The sequence below is a fragment of the Carassius auratus genome, chromosome 8 (assembly GCF_003368295.1).
Source record: "Carassius auratus strain Wakin chromosome 8, ASM336829v1, whole genome shotgun sequence".
Lineage (NCBI taxonomy): Eukaryota > Metazoa > Chordata > Actinopteri > Cypriniformes > Cyprinidae > Carassius > Carassius auratus.
Window position 1 is genome coordinate 25,574,394 of NC_039250.1, and position 16,507 is coordinate 25,590,900.

A 16,507-nucleotide genomic window follows, 5' to 3' on the forward strand; every position below is an offset into this window, starting at 1 on the left:
TGTCGTGGTATCAGGGCGTGTGCTCGTAATGTGGGCGACTCCTGCTGCTCGGTTCCTGTCACACCTCACAGAAACACTCCCGCTGTCTCTCGGCCCTGACGAATTACAGCTGGCCCCGTCTGTCAGCAAGACTCTGCAGGTCTGTCTCTATCAGTGTGTGTGAGAGAGAACGAGGCAGGGTTCCCTCTTCTCCATTATGAAGCAGTAGCAATGGTTTGGGAAGCAGGAGAACCTGTCGAGTGAGTTCAGGTGATAATCACTCGCTTCATTCACCAGTCATCAAATGAAGGAAATGTAATTCATCAAAAGCTGACACTACAGAAAAACAACTCCTACTGTGTTAAAGAATTCTTCCCCCTACACTGAGCCATTAGTGAGCAGCACCGACACTGAGATGCAATGACGACAAGTAAAAACAAACAGTATCTAAGATTATTTGCACTTGAAATGGGTTCCTCATACTTATTTAACATTCTAGTAACAGATCCAAACAAAGAACAACCAAATCTCCGTTCACAGACGCAGCTAAATAAAGAAACAGCGCACGCTTGGATGATTCAGAAGACCAAGTAAACTGACTCTTAATCTTCATTAGCTGTCTTGGTGAATTGCATGGAAACCAATGGCAGTCAATTTGACCCCAACACAAAAGTCATAATCATTTTTGCACAGTCTTTCCAAAACACGTCTATGTGTCAAAAACTAGCATTCACACATTCATGACCCTATGTGAGAAGAAAAGTCACACGATTTCAAGCAGAAATAAATAGTTCAAGCAATTTTCAAGCAGTTAAACGTTTCAATGTGGGTCAAGTTCAACACAACAAGAGGGTTAAAGAAATAATAAACATATATATAAACTAATAGACTTAAGTTTGAAGACAATTACATTTCTTTTGACATATGAAGGAGCTAGAAAGAAGAGACTTGCTTCAGCTTCACCAACAGGAATCATAAAACTAAAAACAAAAACTACTAAACTAAACATTAGACATTTACAAGGCTTTATATCATTGCTGAAAAACATATAAAGTAACACTTCCTGTCAACATTAACTCCCCTAAAACAGTACTCCCCAAAGCATGCTGGGAACTTCAGAGCCACTGCACATTAGTTGTGTTAATAAAAACAATGGTAACACTCTATATTAACGTTCTGTTATAAGTCATTTATAAATTATTAGTTAATGATGAACTAATCATTTACAAAACATGACTATATGTTCATAAATGATTAATAAGTGGTATGCTAATGATTTACAAATGTGTTGTTCAAATCTTAAAAAAAGTTACAATCATGAAATAAATCAAACTGATCATTAGTAGATGGTTTATAAGTTATTAGTTGATACATTTATTTATCGCTTATACATAATTGAAGTATTTATGTCAAAATCTTTCTATATAATTATCTCAATAAACAATTGTTAAACATGAACAAATACTGAATAAACCATTAGTAAAGAATCAGTATATGATTTATTGGTGAATTTGTTAGCTGGTCTGTGTTCAAAAGCACAAACATGCTGGTATGCTAAAGCACTATTTTTAAGAAGTAAAAATTTGTTTACTATTTTTACTATTTTTACCTTTCACTGAAACTGTAGTGTAGATTGTGTATGTGAGCTTTATATAATTCTTACAGCTACTCTACTTATATAGACTTTAAAATAGTGTTGAGTGTGTCAAAGTCAAACATGCTCATATGAATAGCTACACACATGAACTCAATAACCAGCAGTTTCCATCCTCTTTGGTCAATGAAACCATCACAAGAGCACACACACACACACACACACAGAGAGAGAGAGAGAGAGGCAAAACAACAGGTTCACAAAGTGCAACCCCCGCACAACACAAATGCAGCACACACTATTTAAAATGTTGACTTCCTCTTGCCTGTGACACACAACTGATGCACGACAGTATGAGACATGTTCACACACTTGTTTCCATCAACCCTTCTGAGCTCTAAACATCCTTCTGATGGCCAGAATCTAAGACAGCACTGCATGTGCACAGAGTGCATTGCAACAACTGAAAAAAAAAGTAACTGATCAAGATAGCTGTTGGAAAGTCACTTCAGCAGCTGATTTCACATTTAAAATGCACTAAACTAACAAACCACTTCATACAGTCTCAAATCACTCATTCTTCATAACACTAGCAAAGGTGTAAAGTTAGAGTTGTGCTGTGGACTGCTTTTAAAACAATATCTTTCTCAGTGTATCAGTCATTGTCTGTGGTGTGAGCAGATATAACACCTGTGCAGATTCTAACTGTGTTGATAGTCTGTCTTTGTTTAGATTCAGAATAGATTTCAATATGTCTTTACTGTAGAGATGCAGCAAACTGCTGTCTTCTTCAGTTTTCTGTTAAAGCTTAACAGTTTACGTATGTAAAGGTACAAACTGGCCTGTAGCTCTGTAGAATTTAGGTGTTTTTTTGTGTGAATCCATGTGATTTGATTTTTTTTGTGTCAACGCAATGATAATTAATCCACAGTTTAGCCATATAGATAAAAATGTGAACTAAGAAATGATTCCTAACTATTGTAAATAACTTGAGCTTGACTTTAACCCAATAAGCAGCTATAACTGAGATGTCAGACTCAAACTCAGAGTGAGTCGGTCTGCAGTACTCGAGTAGTGTGTCCAGATTAACTGGTCTGCGCTCGTACCTCAGGATCTTCACAGCTCCCCTCGTCCAGGTCACTGTCCTCGTCCTGCGTGGAGTCCCGTTTGTTTCCGGCGGTGACACATGACTCTGTCTCTGTGGTGCTGCTGTCGTTCCTGTCCTCCTCCTCGATGGGCTCCTCGTTCGGGAAGCCCTCGCCCTCTCCCCCGCAGGAGGGACTGTCGATGCCGCTGTCCCGGTTGGGGATCTTCCCGTCTGCCTCCGTCCCCTCGTGACCCTGCGGCCGCTCCTGCTCACCGTCTCCATGCTTGCTGCTCCCTTCACGACGCTCGGCGTCTGAGTCACTGTGATTATTCTCCAAACCGCTACTGGAGTGTCTCTGATGCTCTTTCTGAAGTTCATCTGTAATCACCGCGTCACTGGCTGAGTCCGTCGGGAAGGAGTTTAAGCTGGACAATCTCAAAAGCTCAGAGATTTCACATTCTTTAAATGTAAGTCCATCCTCAGGCACCGGTGGGGACTGACCGCTGGCGTCCGGCTCTCGAGAGGCTGGAGGATCCATGCCAGTTCCTCCGCCGGAGACTCAGAAACCTTTCAAGATAGAGGTACAATCAAGGTCTAGAACACGTAAAAGCAAGACGTTTTCCCAAACATGTGTGCCCAGCTTACACCAAAAATGCATCTCCTGTGGCCTCTGATTTGATCTTTCATCACTATTTAATATTTCATCACATTCATGAGACAGAAGTGGAAGGAATAAAGCCATGCACTGCTTCTGAGTGAACGGGAAAGTAAGCAAACAGAAACATCTCATAATGCTCACGTGTGAAGTCAGTGGTTAGTGGGCTTCTTTTTGTGGCTGTTCGAACACATTCGACCCCTGAAGCAACCAGGTCAATTGGACAAACTCCAAACATTTAAGACCACGATTACACCTGCAGTTAACATCCTCCACAAAGAAAATATACCTTAATAGCATAAACTGACTGCATAGGAAGTTGCTCATCTAACCTTTTCTGTTTAGGACTGGCCATAACTTTTAAAAGACAAACAAATAGACTGTTCTCATTTGAATCTGAAAAGAGTGATTGAAACATGGCTCCTAGATAGGTCACCTAGCTCTTAGAGTATAGCCAGAATGCTTATGCTAGGGTGACTAAACGTGCCATTTTCCCAGGACGTGTCCTGGCCAGGATTTCTATATTGCCTAAAATATCCAGGTTATGGCTTTGTTTTCCTGTTTTCATACTTAATAATGTAATGATCGTTTGATCAATGACATGCACACAATTTAATCAACCGATCGTGGCTGTGAGAAGATGGGATCTACAGAGAACAGTCAAAGTGATTCAAATGCATGAACATATTAGTGTTGGACATGAAGCAGCACTGCACACACTGATCGGTGTATGACAATAAAGTACCCTTAGAGAGATATAAAGAAAAGCACAAGAAGCCGTCTGCTCTCTAGAGCTCACACCGTACTTTGTCTTTCAACAATTGGCCTGCGCAGCACAAACAAGGCCAGGATATTTTAGGCAATATAGAAATCCTGGCCAGGACATGTCCTGGGAAAATGGCATGTTTGGTCATCTTAGTTTATGCATAAAGATAAATAACAAACGGGAACACTTAGTTAAGGTCCCATTAGTTAACATTACTTAACACATTAACTAAAGCATTTCTTTTTAATCTTTGTTAGTTAATGAAAACACAAATGTTGTATATTAGTCAATTTTAGCTCAGGTCCACTAACATTTTAATGTATTAGTGAAGCTGAAACATTAACATTAACTGAGATGCATTTAGAAGCTATTTTCATTCTTAGTTCACATCAGTAGAGTTAGCGACTGTTAACACAGAGGATCTTCTTGTGACACAGGATCTGAGGCACACACGTTACGGATGGCTAGAGGTTTGTTCGAATCCCTCGTCCTCAAAGCTTTGGGATACACCTGATTAGGTCTTACCTGGAGCTGTGGAAGCCCTGGATGAACCTTCAGACGGGACCCTGGCTCTCGGGGGTCAGCAGGTGCACAGGCTTAGGGGCCACTGACAGACACACAGAAAGAGAGAGAGAAGACGATCAGACCAGCTCTATCTCCATCACAACAGTCCTGTTCCACATCCTCTGAGAGATTCACCCTGCATACTGATCCTCCCAATCTACCCCGCCGCAACAAAGACACAACCAGAAACAGCAGAAGAAAGATGGAGACACTTCAGCCGTCTGAAAAACTGGCAGCTTCCTGAACTGAGAACAGGAAGTGGAGATGAGCGTGCGAAAAGTGCTGCGGTTACACAGCAACTTCAAACACACAAACATAACCACACACACAATAGAGTCGAGAAGATGAAGTTTGTACGTGCATCAGTGAATAAACTGCCTTAAATCTGTATGCATTTGTGAAGTGTATATTGGATGAGTTGCATATTTAGAACTGACTGAAATATAACTTCAGTGATGCAATTTACAAGCTGAATTCAGGAAGCAGATAGTGTTGTGCGCACTTCCTTCCTCTATCTGTTTTGCACATCATCCGAAAGCCACAATATATTCATGCAAGTTCACATACGTCACTAACACACATGCACTCCAAAACAGGAGCATTAACACAACAAAATCATTGTTTTTTTTTTTTCAAAAGACTGTTGGTATGAATGACAGTAAGACGTGTTTAATACCGTTGGGTTTCTGTGCTCTGGGCGTTGTGGGTGTGGCTGAGGGAGTGGGGCGTGGCCTCTGTGTCAGCCGGGCGGGGCATGGCCTGCAAGTGGGTGGGGTTTTCTTTTTTCTGAGGCTACTCTATAGATCCACAGTAGTACTGCAGCGCTGCTGGAGACAAATCTACAGAAAACACACAAAACATGAACACATATGCGATGCCACAGATTTGACCATTAGCGTATCGGCAAATTAAATCAAAGGATAATGCAGTTTCTACGTTCAGATATTTTTGTGAACATTACCCAATTCTTATCAGCTTATATTAATTCTTCACAAAAAAAGTATTATTTTAGCTGACTTGGTTTGGGTTGTTTAGTGTTTTCTTGTGTATATAATGTGAAGTTTACCAGCTTTAATGTTTACCATGAGTTAGATTGTCATCTAAATGTGTTTTGAAGGTCCTGTGGCTATACTTCCAAATCTGTGCATTTTAACATTTTTACTGAGGACTGTCTTGACCTGTGGGCTTAAGTGTAAATGTTTTACTGAATACACAACTTAGGATCATTTTTACAAAATGAGGAATAAGTCTGAATTATTTTCTGTGGTAACTAACCATTTTAAATTTATAAAGCATATGTGAGACATTTCACACAGTCGAATTAACATGCTGCTTCTTTACAGAAGCTTTATTATCTATATTTCGTCTATATTATTTGATCTGTGTAATTCTATCTTACACATTATTTCTAGCAGCTGAAAGGCCAGGAACTTCTCGACTGGACCTTCATCATCATGACCAGAGAGACGATCAGCACTAACGCGATTACATCCCAAACCCAGCGATCGCTCTTCAGCACAGCTCACAGAACTACCTCCAGTGATTGGGCCTTCACATGAGCGCCTGCAGAAGCGTTCGGACAGTTTGCAGCAGTCAGAACCAAAGACTTCAAAGGACTAAACCTCAGCATGAACACTTCATCATAACCCAGTGGGCTGATGTGTGAGCACCTCAATACACCTGCTTCCCACAGGTAGAAAATCATCTTTCCTCTAAAGCGCAGACCAAATAAACCCACGTCTCAAATTGTTCATGCAAGTGCCAGGATAAAGTCTGCCATCAAATCTATGAGATTCCAGTACCACCTAAACATCAGATACTCTCACGCTTCTAAAGCGGATACGTCAATGAAAGTACTGTGGTCTCTGATGGCTGATATCTCCCAGTCTATGAGTAATGGAGCAATAACATGTTACAATCACAGAAGGAAAGAATTGAGTATAACATGAAACTTACTGTTTTCTATGGTCCAGATCATATGCTTCTCTCCTCAGGACTGACTCAGTGTGTGTGTGTGTGTGTGTGTGTCTTCAGCCCCTCCCTGTTACCTCATGAATATGTAAAGCTGACAGGTGAGAAAATCTGAGCTGGCACTGGCTGCACCTGCTGTTGTTAAAAGTGCTGAGCTCCAGCTGCCAAACCGGCTTCACACGCAACTGTCTCTCTCTGTGTGTGTGTGTGTGTGCTCAGCTATAATCTAGAGACACAAATGAGCTCAATTTGACTAAACATGCCTTTCGCAAACATTCAGGAGCTCCCATAAGTAATAACATTGTTTCATTTAGGCAAGTGTGACCCATTTCACAGCCTCTAGTTTAATTATGCACAATTCATTAATGCATGTTATTACAAATACAAGAAAAAAAGGAAAAACAAATTCATAATCCTAAAAAAAAAAACTGGTCCCAGCTGACATCAGCAGTTTTTATTGTTCTGCCATCTGTCACAGAAACACTGCTCCTCATAGACAAAAGTCCCAAACTACATTTATATTTCACAAAACATCATCTTATGTGCATGAGACAATCGTGAATGCAGTTTCTTCAAGTGTTTGCTAACTTAAGTTAGATTAACAGAGAGGGCAAATGGGAGAAGCTTTGCTGCTTTACTTCTTCTTTGACTGAATGATTCATTTGAACAGTGTTTATTCAGTAGGGCTGAGCTCAGTTCATGCCTTTCTGAGAGACACTCCAAATGCACTGATACTCTGTGTTCTTCAACACACACATGATACAGATGAAGGGAGGACACTTGTTAGTGAGTCTCTGGGTCAGACAGACAGAGGGGCTCTTGGAGGAAGTCAGGTGTGTGTCTGTTTACAACTACTTGATCATATTTTGGGGACAAATTTATACTCATAAGTGAGATAAACCTGACAAAACCTTCTGTAACCTCATTTTGGGAACATCATCATTTCTAAAAATGCCATAAAAATAAAGTAAATAAATTGTTTGTTTTTGTTTTGTTTGTTTTATTGTACAAATGCAGGTTTTCTTTCTATTAGGGTTAGTGAGTGAGTTCTGTTATAGTAATTATAATTAGCTGTATTATGGCTGCACAATTAATCCAATTTTGTAATTGTGATTACAATTCTGTATGTAAAACACAATAATTAAGTCCACTTATTGTTACAAGACAGATAGGTCAGAGACAAGAGATGGCAGGTAATAGTTTTATTTACACAAGCAGATGTGGGATGAATGGCTGAGAGGAGACCGGGAATGATACTGTCCTTGGTGTAGACGAGGGAGACACACACACTCATGGTGGAGACAGGAGGGAACTTGGAGATGTTGGAGACAGGTAACTTTAAGTACAACACTTTGAGTCCTTGAAGTCAGCAGGTAGGAGAGTCCTATGTGCAAACGAAACCAGACAGTGGTGAAGCGTGTGTGAGTGCCTTTTAAGTGTTAGATTATGGGTGTGCAGATGAGCGGCTGGTGTGTGTGATCAGTATTCCAGTGAGGGAGTGCGCTGTTATTGGGTGGTGTGACATGGCCCGCTCCTGAGGGCCAAGGACCCGGTCATCGTGGTGGTCTTCCTCTTCCTACAGGGGCAGGTTTGTTGGGATGAGCACTGTGGAAGGGTTCCAGTAGATTGGGGTCGAGAATGTCTTTGCGTGGGACCCATGAGTGCTCCTCAGGGCCATAACCTTCCCAATCCACCAGGTATTTGAGTTGCCTGCCACGATCCAGGATTTCACGAACCTCGTACGCAACATCATCGTCCAGGATGAGAGGAAGGGGGGCTTTGGCTGCGGCTACGCCCGGCTCTGTGGAGAGAGGAACAGAAGGATGGTGAGGTTTCAGGAGGGATACATGGAAAGCGGGGTGAATAAGGTACTCGGGTGGAAGTTGAAGTTTATATGTGACAGGGTTGATCTGCTCCGTGATGGTGAACGGGCCAATGAACCTGGGACTCAGGCACGGTAGACGCAGGCGAATGTCCCTTGTTGTCAGCCAGACCTTCTGTCCTGGTTGATAGGCTGGGGCTTCGTAACAGTGGAGGTCTGCTGTCATCCTGGATTTACGTAGGGCACGTTGTAGCTGGTGGTGGCCTGAGTCTTAGACCCTCTCGCTATCTCTGAACCAGTAGTCAACAGCTGGTACGTCTGAGGGAAGTACGCACTAGAATGGTGTGAGTCCGGTGGATGGCTGGCGCAGGGAGTTTCTAGCGTACTCGGCCCATACGAGGGTACTGGTTCCAAGAGTCCTGGTGGCCGTGACAGAAGGTACGAAGGAAGCAACCGATCTCTTGGATCTTCCTCTCTGTCTGCCCAGTCGACTGTGGATGGTACCCCGATGATAGATTGACGGCCACACCTCACCTAGGAGCGAGAAGAAGGCCTTCCAGACTTGAGAGATGAAATGAGGGCCTCTGTCAGACACGATGTCTTTGGGGATACCAAAGTATCGGAATATGTGGTTGAACATGAGCTCTTCGGTTTCCATGGCGGTAGGTAGCCCATTTAATGGAATCAGACGACAGGATTTAGAGAATCTATCAACTACCACAAGGATAAAAGTACATCCCTTCAAGGATGGGAGGTCTATGATGAAATCCACTCCTAGGTGTGACCATGGTTGGTTGAGAACGGGCAGAGGTAGGAGCTTGTCTGATGGTAGGTGGTAGAAGCGGCATCATAATTAGATGAAACCGAGGAATCATTGGAGTACTTTGATGGTTGAGGGTGTTGGCCAATTTTTGACAGCATCCACCTTCCCCTCATCCATCCGGATGCCACTGCTGTCGGAACTGCACTGAGGGCTGATTGCTATTCTCTCAGGGCATTTCAGGACCTCCGCAGCGTGATGACGATGTTCGGTCAAGCGGGAGTAGATTAAGATGTCATCGACGTATGCGAGGACAAATTTGTGGAGGAAGCAGATCAATGGCTCAGTCCCATGGCCGGTGTGGAGGCAGCTTGGAGGCTTTCTTAGGGCAGAAGTCATTGCCGAAGGGGGCGTAACATGAGGGTATATCCACTGACCGTTCCTCCAATGGGCTCTCAGTGGAAGTGGCGCAGACAGAAAGCTGTTCAGGAAGCAGAGAGGATGGAACAGAAAATCCGGATAGGCATTCCAGGAAACAGTTGTCACCCCACTTCAGGAATTCGCCAGATTTCCAAAAGATGACTGGGTTGTGCTGCTCCAACCAGGGGTGCCCAAGGATCACGTCAGCAGTGGATTCCTCCAGAACCAGCAGATGAATCTTCTCCTTGTGTGGTATGCCGATTTGCAATATAAGACGGCCGACACAACGGCGAACCTGTCTCCTGCTTAGCGGTCGTCCAGTTATTTATTTGATCTGGTAGGCGGATGGCGTCGCCGTGGTTGTAAGGTTGGCGGCAGAGGGCGCCAGAGATGAAGTTGCCGGCTAACCTAGAATCGAGGAGTGCGTTAACTGGAATGTAAACGTCAGCATCAGTAAGTGTTACAATAGTGGTGAGTGGCTTCATTTGATTTGCAGAAGGAATAATAGCACTCACCATGGGACGAGGAGGACGGATGGGGCATGTGGAGAGGATATGCCCCGGAGATCCAAAGTACAAACACAGATTCTGTGTCAGCCGCCTCTGCCGTTCAGTCACTGACAATTAAAATGTGTCAAGTAGCATGGGTTCGGAGGCTGGCTCTGGAGTGCTGACGGATTCTAGTTAGCTGGATGAAGCATTCAAGCCCGATGGTATCCTCGTATGCAGTGAGATGTAACCGCACTTGTGGATCCAAACCCTGACGATAGGTGGTGATGAGGGCTTGTTGACAGCCTGATGGCCACGAGAGTCCTGAGCTTCAGAGCATAATCATTAACAGACATTTTGCCTTTTTTAAAATTATATAGTTTCCTACCTCGCAGTAGGGAGATGAGAAATGCGACTTTGTATCTTTCGGTGGGGTATAAGTGTGGCTGCATCTCAAGGACCAGAGAGCATTGGAGAAGGAATCCATTGCATTCCTCCGCCGAACCAGAGAAGGGCGCTGGTTTGGCCATGGTAAGTACTGCCAGAGAAGAAGTGGTGAAGTTGTTACCGGAAGTGCTCGCTGGTAGTGAAGGTGATGGAGTCACGGTGAGAGTTTGCCGTAAGGCGTCAACGAGGTCCTGGAAGGGAACTGGATGGCTCATGCTTGCATAATGCAGTCTGGGTCCGGTCTTCTGTTACAGGACAGATAGGTCAGAGACAAGAGATGGCAGGTAATAGTTTTATTTACACAAGAAGATGTGAGATGAATGGCTGAGAGAAGACCGGGAAGTGATACTGTCCATGGTGTAGAGCTGAGTTGAGATCCGAATGGCAATAGTGGAGATGGAGATGAGGACAAGGGAGACACAGCAACTCATGGTGGAGACAGGAGGGAACTTGGAGATGTTGGAGACAACACTTTGAGTCCTTGAAGTCAGTAGGTAGTTGACTCTTATGTGCAAACGAGACCGGACAGTGGTGGAGCGTGTGTGAGTGCCTTTTAAGTGTTAGATGATGGGTGTGCAGATGAGCGGCAGGTGTGCGTGATCAGTATTCCAGTGAGGGAGTGTGAAGTGATTGGGTGGTGTTGGAGCTTGGCGTGTCTGTGACACATATGTTATTCTCTGTGCTTAAGATGTGTTTTATTTCTTTCTACATGTTATCTGAAGGGCTTTTCCCATTATTAATTTTTTTGTTTTAGAATAGCATTATAATACCATTCATATCTTTACTTTTTTATAATTTAAAGAAGAAACCAATCCGATGTATAGTTGACATTTATGGCTTAATAGAAAAGCACTAAAGTTTTTTTCAGTTAGAGTGTTTTATTTTCATATAGAAATACAGTAATGGTAAATGGACTGCATTTATATAACGCTTTCAACAGACCACATGGCCATCCAAAGCGCTTTACAATTTTCCTCACATTAACCCATTCACACACACACACTATGGAATGATGATGATGATGATGTGTGTGTGTGTGTGTGTGTGTGTGTGTGTGTGTGTGTGTGTGTGTGTGTGTGTGGAAACAGACGCACACACTGAACGGATACAGAGGGAAATGTGTCAGCAGTGAGATGAAGAGAGATATATCATCAGTGCTGTCCATCTGTCCGCCTGCTGCCTCCAGTGTGTGTGTGTGTGTGTTGGGTGTGTGTGGTGTGTCTGTGTGTGTGTTCTGGTATGTCCTGACTACACCTCTGTGAGAAATACAGAAGTGATCCACTGCACAACGCCCCGACACACACACACACACACACACACACACAAACTATGCTATGTACAGATCCAAGAAAATACACTTTTTCTTATAATACAGCACATCATGTTCTATACTTTTATATTTTCTAGTTTCAAACTGTCGAGTAGGCAAGAGTGTCTGAAAGTGAGGAATCTCCCTTATTCACTCATCAGTCGTGCACACATTGTGTAAATGTCAGAGTGAGTGTGTGTTTACACCGAGCCAGGACCAGTGTGCAGTGTTGCCAACTTCTGTCAATGGAAAGTAGCTAAACCTCACCTGAAAAGTCGCTAGATGATGTCACAATCAAATTAGCATATTCATGACGTAAGTGCGTCGTATTACCAAATACAACTGTTTCTAAATGGTAAATGGACTGCATTTATATAGCGCTTTCAACAGACCACATGACCATCCAAAGCTTTACAATTTGCCTCACATTCACCCATTCACACACACACCGACTGCGGTGTCTGCCATTCAAGGCTCATCCAGCTCGTCGGGAGCAGCTGGGGTTAGGTGTCTTGCTCAAGGACACCTCGACACTTGGTCAGGTGGAGCCGGGGATCGATCCACCAACCTTCCGGTTTGTAGACAACCTACATGAACCACTGAACCACTGCCGCCCTATTATTTCTATATTTGAATGTTTCTGTTGTCAGACAATGGAATGAATATTATATTGACCAAAACGTGGTCCATTAAGACAGTGGTTCCCAAAGTAGGGGTCGCGACCCCACGGTGGGTCGCGGGACCCCGGCGCAGGGGTCGCGAGATGATTTCGATATAGGCTTTATATATTTTTGTTTCAATTAATTTAACTCTTTCGCATCGCACGTACGATCACACCGGTGTGATCAGTCTAGGCTAGTCCCTGGAGTGTACGACCACACCGGTCAGTGCATGACGTGAAATTCAAATGTGCTCTCGCGAGTTGGCTGGCGCTGAGCCAGAGACAAGTGCGCTCAGAGCTGTCATCACACTTGTCATCACTTTTCAGTGTTTTCAACCACATAATGTTTATTTTAGGTTTCAGACATATACGTACTAGAAAAAACAATACATTTAGAGTTTGTAAAATACACACTGATGTCAAAGGAAGAGGCAATAATAATCTTTTTCATTATAATTAGACACATTTTATTCATATCAGATACACATTGTGTAAGTAACTTTAAAGTTTACTCCATTATTCTCCCAGTTCACCAGCCACTTACTTTTATGTATTTCGGGAGAAGTGGATGAATTCACGTGTTGTAAATCCAACAGATCTGATTCTCTGAACTGCGTCTGCGGCACAAACTAAGATGGCGGCGCCCATCGCGCATACAGCTCAACTAACGCGATCGTTATAAAGGTGTTTAAATAACAAAACACTTCCACTTGCATATATTTGACAATCGGAATATCAGCTATTTCATGCCATATCTAACAAATTTGTTAATATTTTGAATAAAAAAGGAAAAATGACAAAAGCAGATCATTCATTCAGCTCTGTTGTTGCTGCGGTATGTCACGTGACAAGCAATGACGCGTCACCATGGAAAGCATAAAGTGACACATCTAGCGGATTAGCATGAGTGTGTGTGCGTGTGCGCGTGTGAGCAGCTCAGACTTACTCGACTGGTTCCTGATGGCAGAATAATAAACGAGTTCAACCCAACATAGCTGCACAGTTACTTTCCGAGAGAGAACAGGTGGATATCGAGCAGCTCATGCAGAATTGTAACACTGATTTTGCACGCAGAACAATAAAATATAACTTCGTGTGCTTTGAGACTGGACATAAAATCGATTTGCTGTACATTTCACGCGACGAGAGGTGTTTTTTTTTTGGGGGGGGGGGGGGGTCGCGGGGCAGCAGCGCATTTATCATGGGGTCGCGGGCTAAAAAGTTTGGGAACCCCTGCATTAAGACATAACCAGCTCTCAAAGATATGAATCTGCACTAAAATCCTATCCACGACATTGTCTAATGAAATCAAACACTCATACGATTAAGACAATGGTTGTGCTGTGATCTCGGCTATCCTTGCATTTAAATAGAGTTAGAAGCAACAGAATATCTTGTTTTAACTGAAAGTACTGCACATCTCTGCGGAGAGTCTCTGAGACTAAACTAGGTTTGTGCAAGAAAGCCGCTAGATTTGTCGCTAGGAGTTTTTTTTGTAAAAAAAAGTCGCTAAGGGGGTCTGAAAAATCCGGCATGTGGAAGACCACCATGCTAGCCATGAGCACATACCATTTACACTGTAACCCAGAAAACACACATTCTTGTGAGTGCTGTGAGTCATTTTTTTTAAATAATGAATACAAAAACTGTCAGACTTTTATTTCAGATGCAGATCTGCAGAAGAACAGGTGCTTCACATCAGAGCTGCATTGAAGTCATTTTACAGGGTGGTAGAAGCTCACTCCTTTCTTAGAATTAAGCAGCACAAACAGAAACGAGTGGCTGATTACAGACTCTATGTGTTTGAGTTAAAATCATCTTAATGCTGGATGTGTTTCAGGTTTTGTCTTCTCCAGATGTTCACTGATGGACTGGAGTGCTGTGGATTATTGTGATGTTTTTATCAGACTCTCATTCTGACGGCACCCATTCACTGCAGAGCATCCATTGATGAGACACTGATGCAGTGCTACATTTCTACAAACCTGATGAAGAAACAAACTCATCCTGATCTCTGATGACCTGAGAGTGAGTTAATTTTCTATTTCTTTAAGTCAAAGGAGCCCATGGACCCTAAAGTCTCTGTGATATTATGTGCCAAATAAAATAAAATTGCTCCAGTTAGACAGAAGAGGTTTCTTGACGCACAGGTTTCCAGCAGTTTGCACTCGTTCTGGTTCTTTCTTCAAAAGTGTTTTATAAATGAATTAAAACAAACTACTTTTTTACTACAATTTGAGGTATTATTAGCTCATGTCATCTCTGAAGCATGAACAGGACGAGTTGTTCATAGGGCTGCAGATTTATACTTTCACTAGTATAGTAATACTGATGCATGATTAACATTTTTACATTATCACTGAAGACTTTATGAGCATTACATAGTGTATAATCCTAAAACCACTTAAAGAAATATGTCAACTCCGTTAAACAACTAAAGGAGTAAAAATCCTCTGGTATGAAGCAGCATAACCTCAGCCTCAGCACAAATCTCTCAATAAAACATGAAAGTAGAGCATGCATATTTCAACAGGCTTGAGCTAGTAGACTGACACACAGCAGATATTACCAGCTCAATACCATCTGCTGACCACAGAAACATTAAGAGACCGCAGAAAATAAGCAGCACTCACCAGCTGTGCTCTCCACGCTCACACACACACACACCAGTCCATCTGCACAATAACACACACTGATACGACTCCGCTCCTCCCCCTTCATCTGTCTCACATCCCCTCCATCAATACACACCCCCCACCGACCCAACGGATGAGAGCAGGAGGGAGGAAGAGGGAATAGGGATCGGTCAGGAAGGACAGTCTGAGAGAACCAATGAAAGAGTCTGGTGACGACAAGAAATGACGACATGGAGGTTATCGTCTGTTTCTCCTGATCTTTTATCTGCAAGTGTCAGATGTTTCTGAAAGAAGTCTCTTCTGCTCAAGCAGGCTGAATTTAGTTGAGCAAAAATACAGTAAAAAGTATAGAAGTAGAAATGTGAAATATTATTACAGTTTAAATCAGCTGTTTTCTGTGTGAACATCTGTTAAAGTGAAAACTGTATTTTCAGCATCATTCCTCCAGTCTTCAGTGTCACATGATCTTCAAGAAACATTTCTGATTATTATCAATGCTGTACACAGTTGTGCTGCTCAATATTTCTGTGGAAACTGATACATTTTATTTTTCAGGATTCACAGATGAATTTGAAATAGAAATGTATTTACTGTCACTCTTCATCAATTTAATGTGTTCTTACTGTATACAAGTATTCATTTCTTTCTGGAAAAAAACAATGTAATCTGTAATACAATATAACTCTAAAAGCATCCCAGGATGCGTCTCATGAAACTGGATGAGATTCATTTCAGAGAGAAGAATCTAGACCAAGAAGCTCATGAGTTTTCTTGTGTTTTACCATGTTTTGAAGCAAGAAAGAAGTCATTCCCATACTATTATTTTTCTAAAATGTCAAAAAGAAAAAGTCCTTATACCCAATGAATAGTATACCAGCACATCACAGTTATACTTAACCCTGCAGTCACACATACATCAGCATTAGACCTTTGGATAGGTCTGTAGGTGACTGGTAATGTAATGAGCTCTTCTTCACACTGCCATGTTTTATGTGTTCATTCTGTAGCTGTGATGGCTGTTCTACTGTTCAAACTGTGTTCTGTTTCAAACAAACCCTTACTGTAACCCTACACCTAACCCTACCCCTCACACGAAACTACAGGCACTTTTACATTCTCACTACACTTCATTCTCTGTGCTTTATAAGCTCGCTTCCTCATGGGAACCAAAAAATGTAAAAATGTACTGTGTTACTGTATTACTGTGGGGAGGATTGTTCCTCATAACATAAATACCAGTACACACACATTAAACACTAACACACACACACACACACACAAACAAGTTCATGATGCTTTATTTGCATGGCCAATTATTTGAGTTACAGTATTGGCAAAACATTTAAAT

General features: G+C 42.4%; 1 protein-coding gene across 2 annotated transcripts in view; it reads right to left on the reverse strand.

The window, feature by feature from the left end:
- Window positions 1-15,228, reverse strand: part of LOC113107786 (FYVE, RhoGEF and PH domain-containing protein 3-like) — a 30,898-nt gene extending 15,670 nt beyond the window's left edge. Inside the window, exons 1-4 of one of the 2 annotated variants that reach the window (XM_026270501.1) lie at window positions 15,157-15,228; window positions 5,322-5,484; window positions 4,607-4,688; window positions 2,680-3,227 (exon numbers count right to left, since the gene is read on the reverse strand). In XM_026270501.1, the coding sequence (XP_026126286.1) occupies window positions 2,680-3,198 (519 nt within the window). In that variant the 5' untranslated portion in view covers window positions 3,199-3,227; window positions 4,607-4,688; window positions 5,322-5,484; window positions 15,157-15,228. Of the gene's footprint in view, window positions 1-2,679; window positions 3,228-4,606; window positions 4,689-5,321; window positions 5,485-6,601; window positions 6,634-15,156 lie in introns of those variants that run through there. The other variant, XM_026270502.1, reaches the window with a different exon arrangement.
- Between the last annotated feature and the right edge of the window lie 1,279 nt (window positions 15,229-16,507).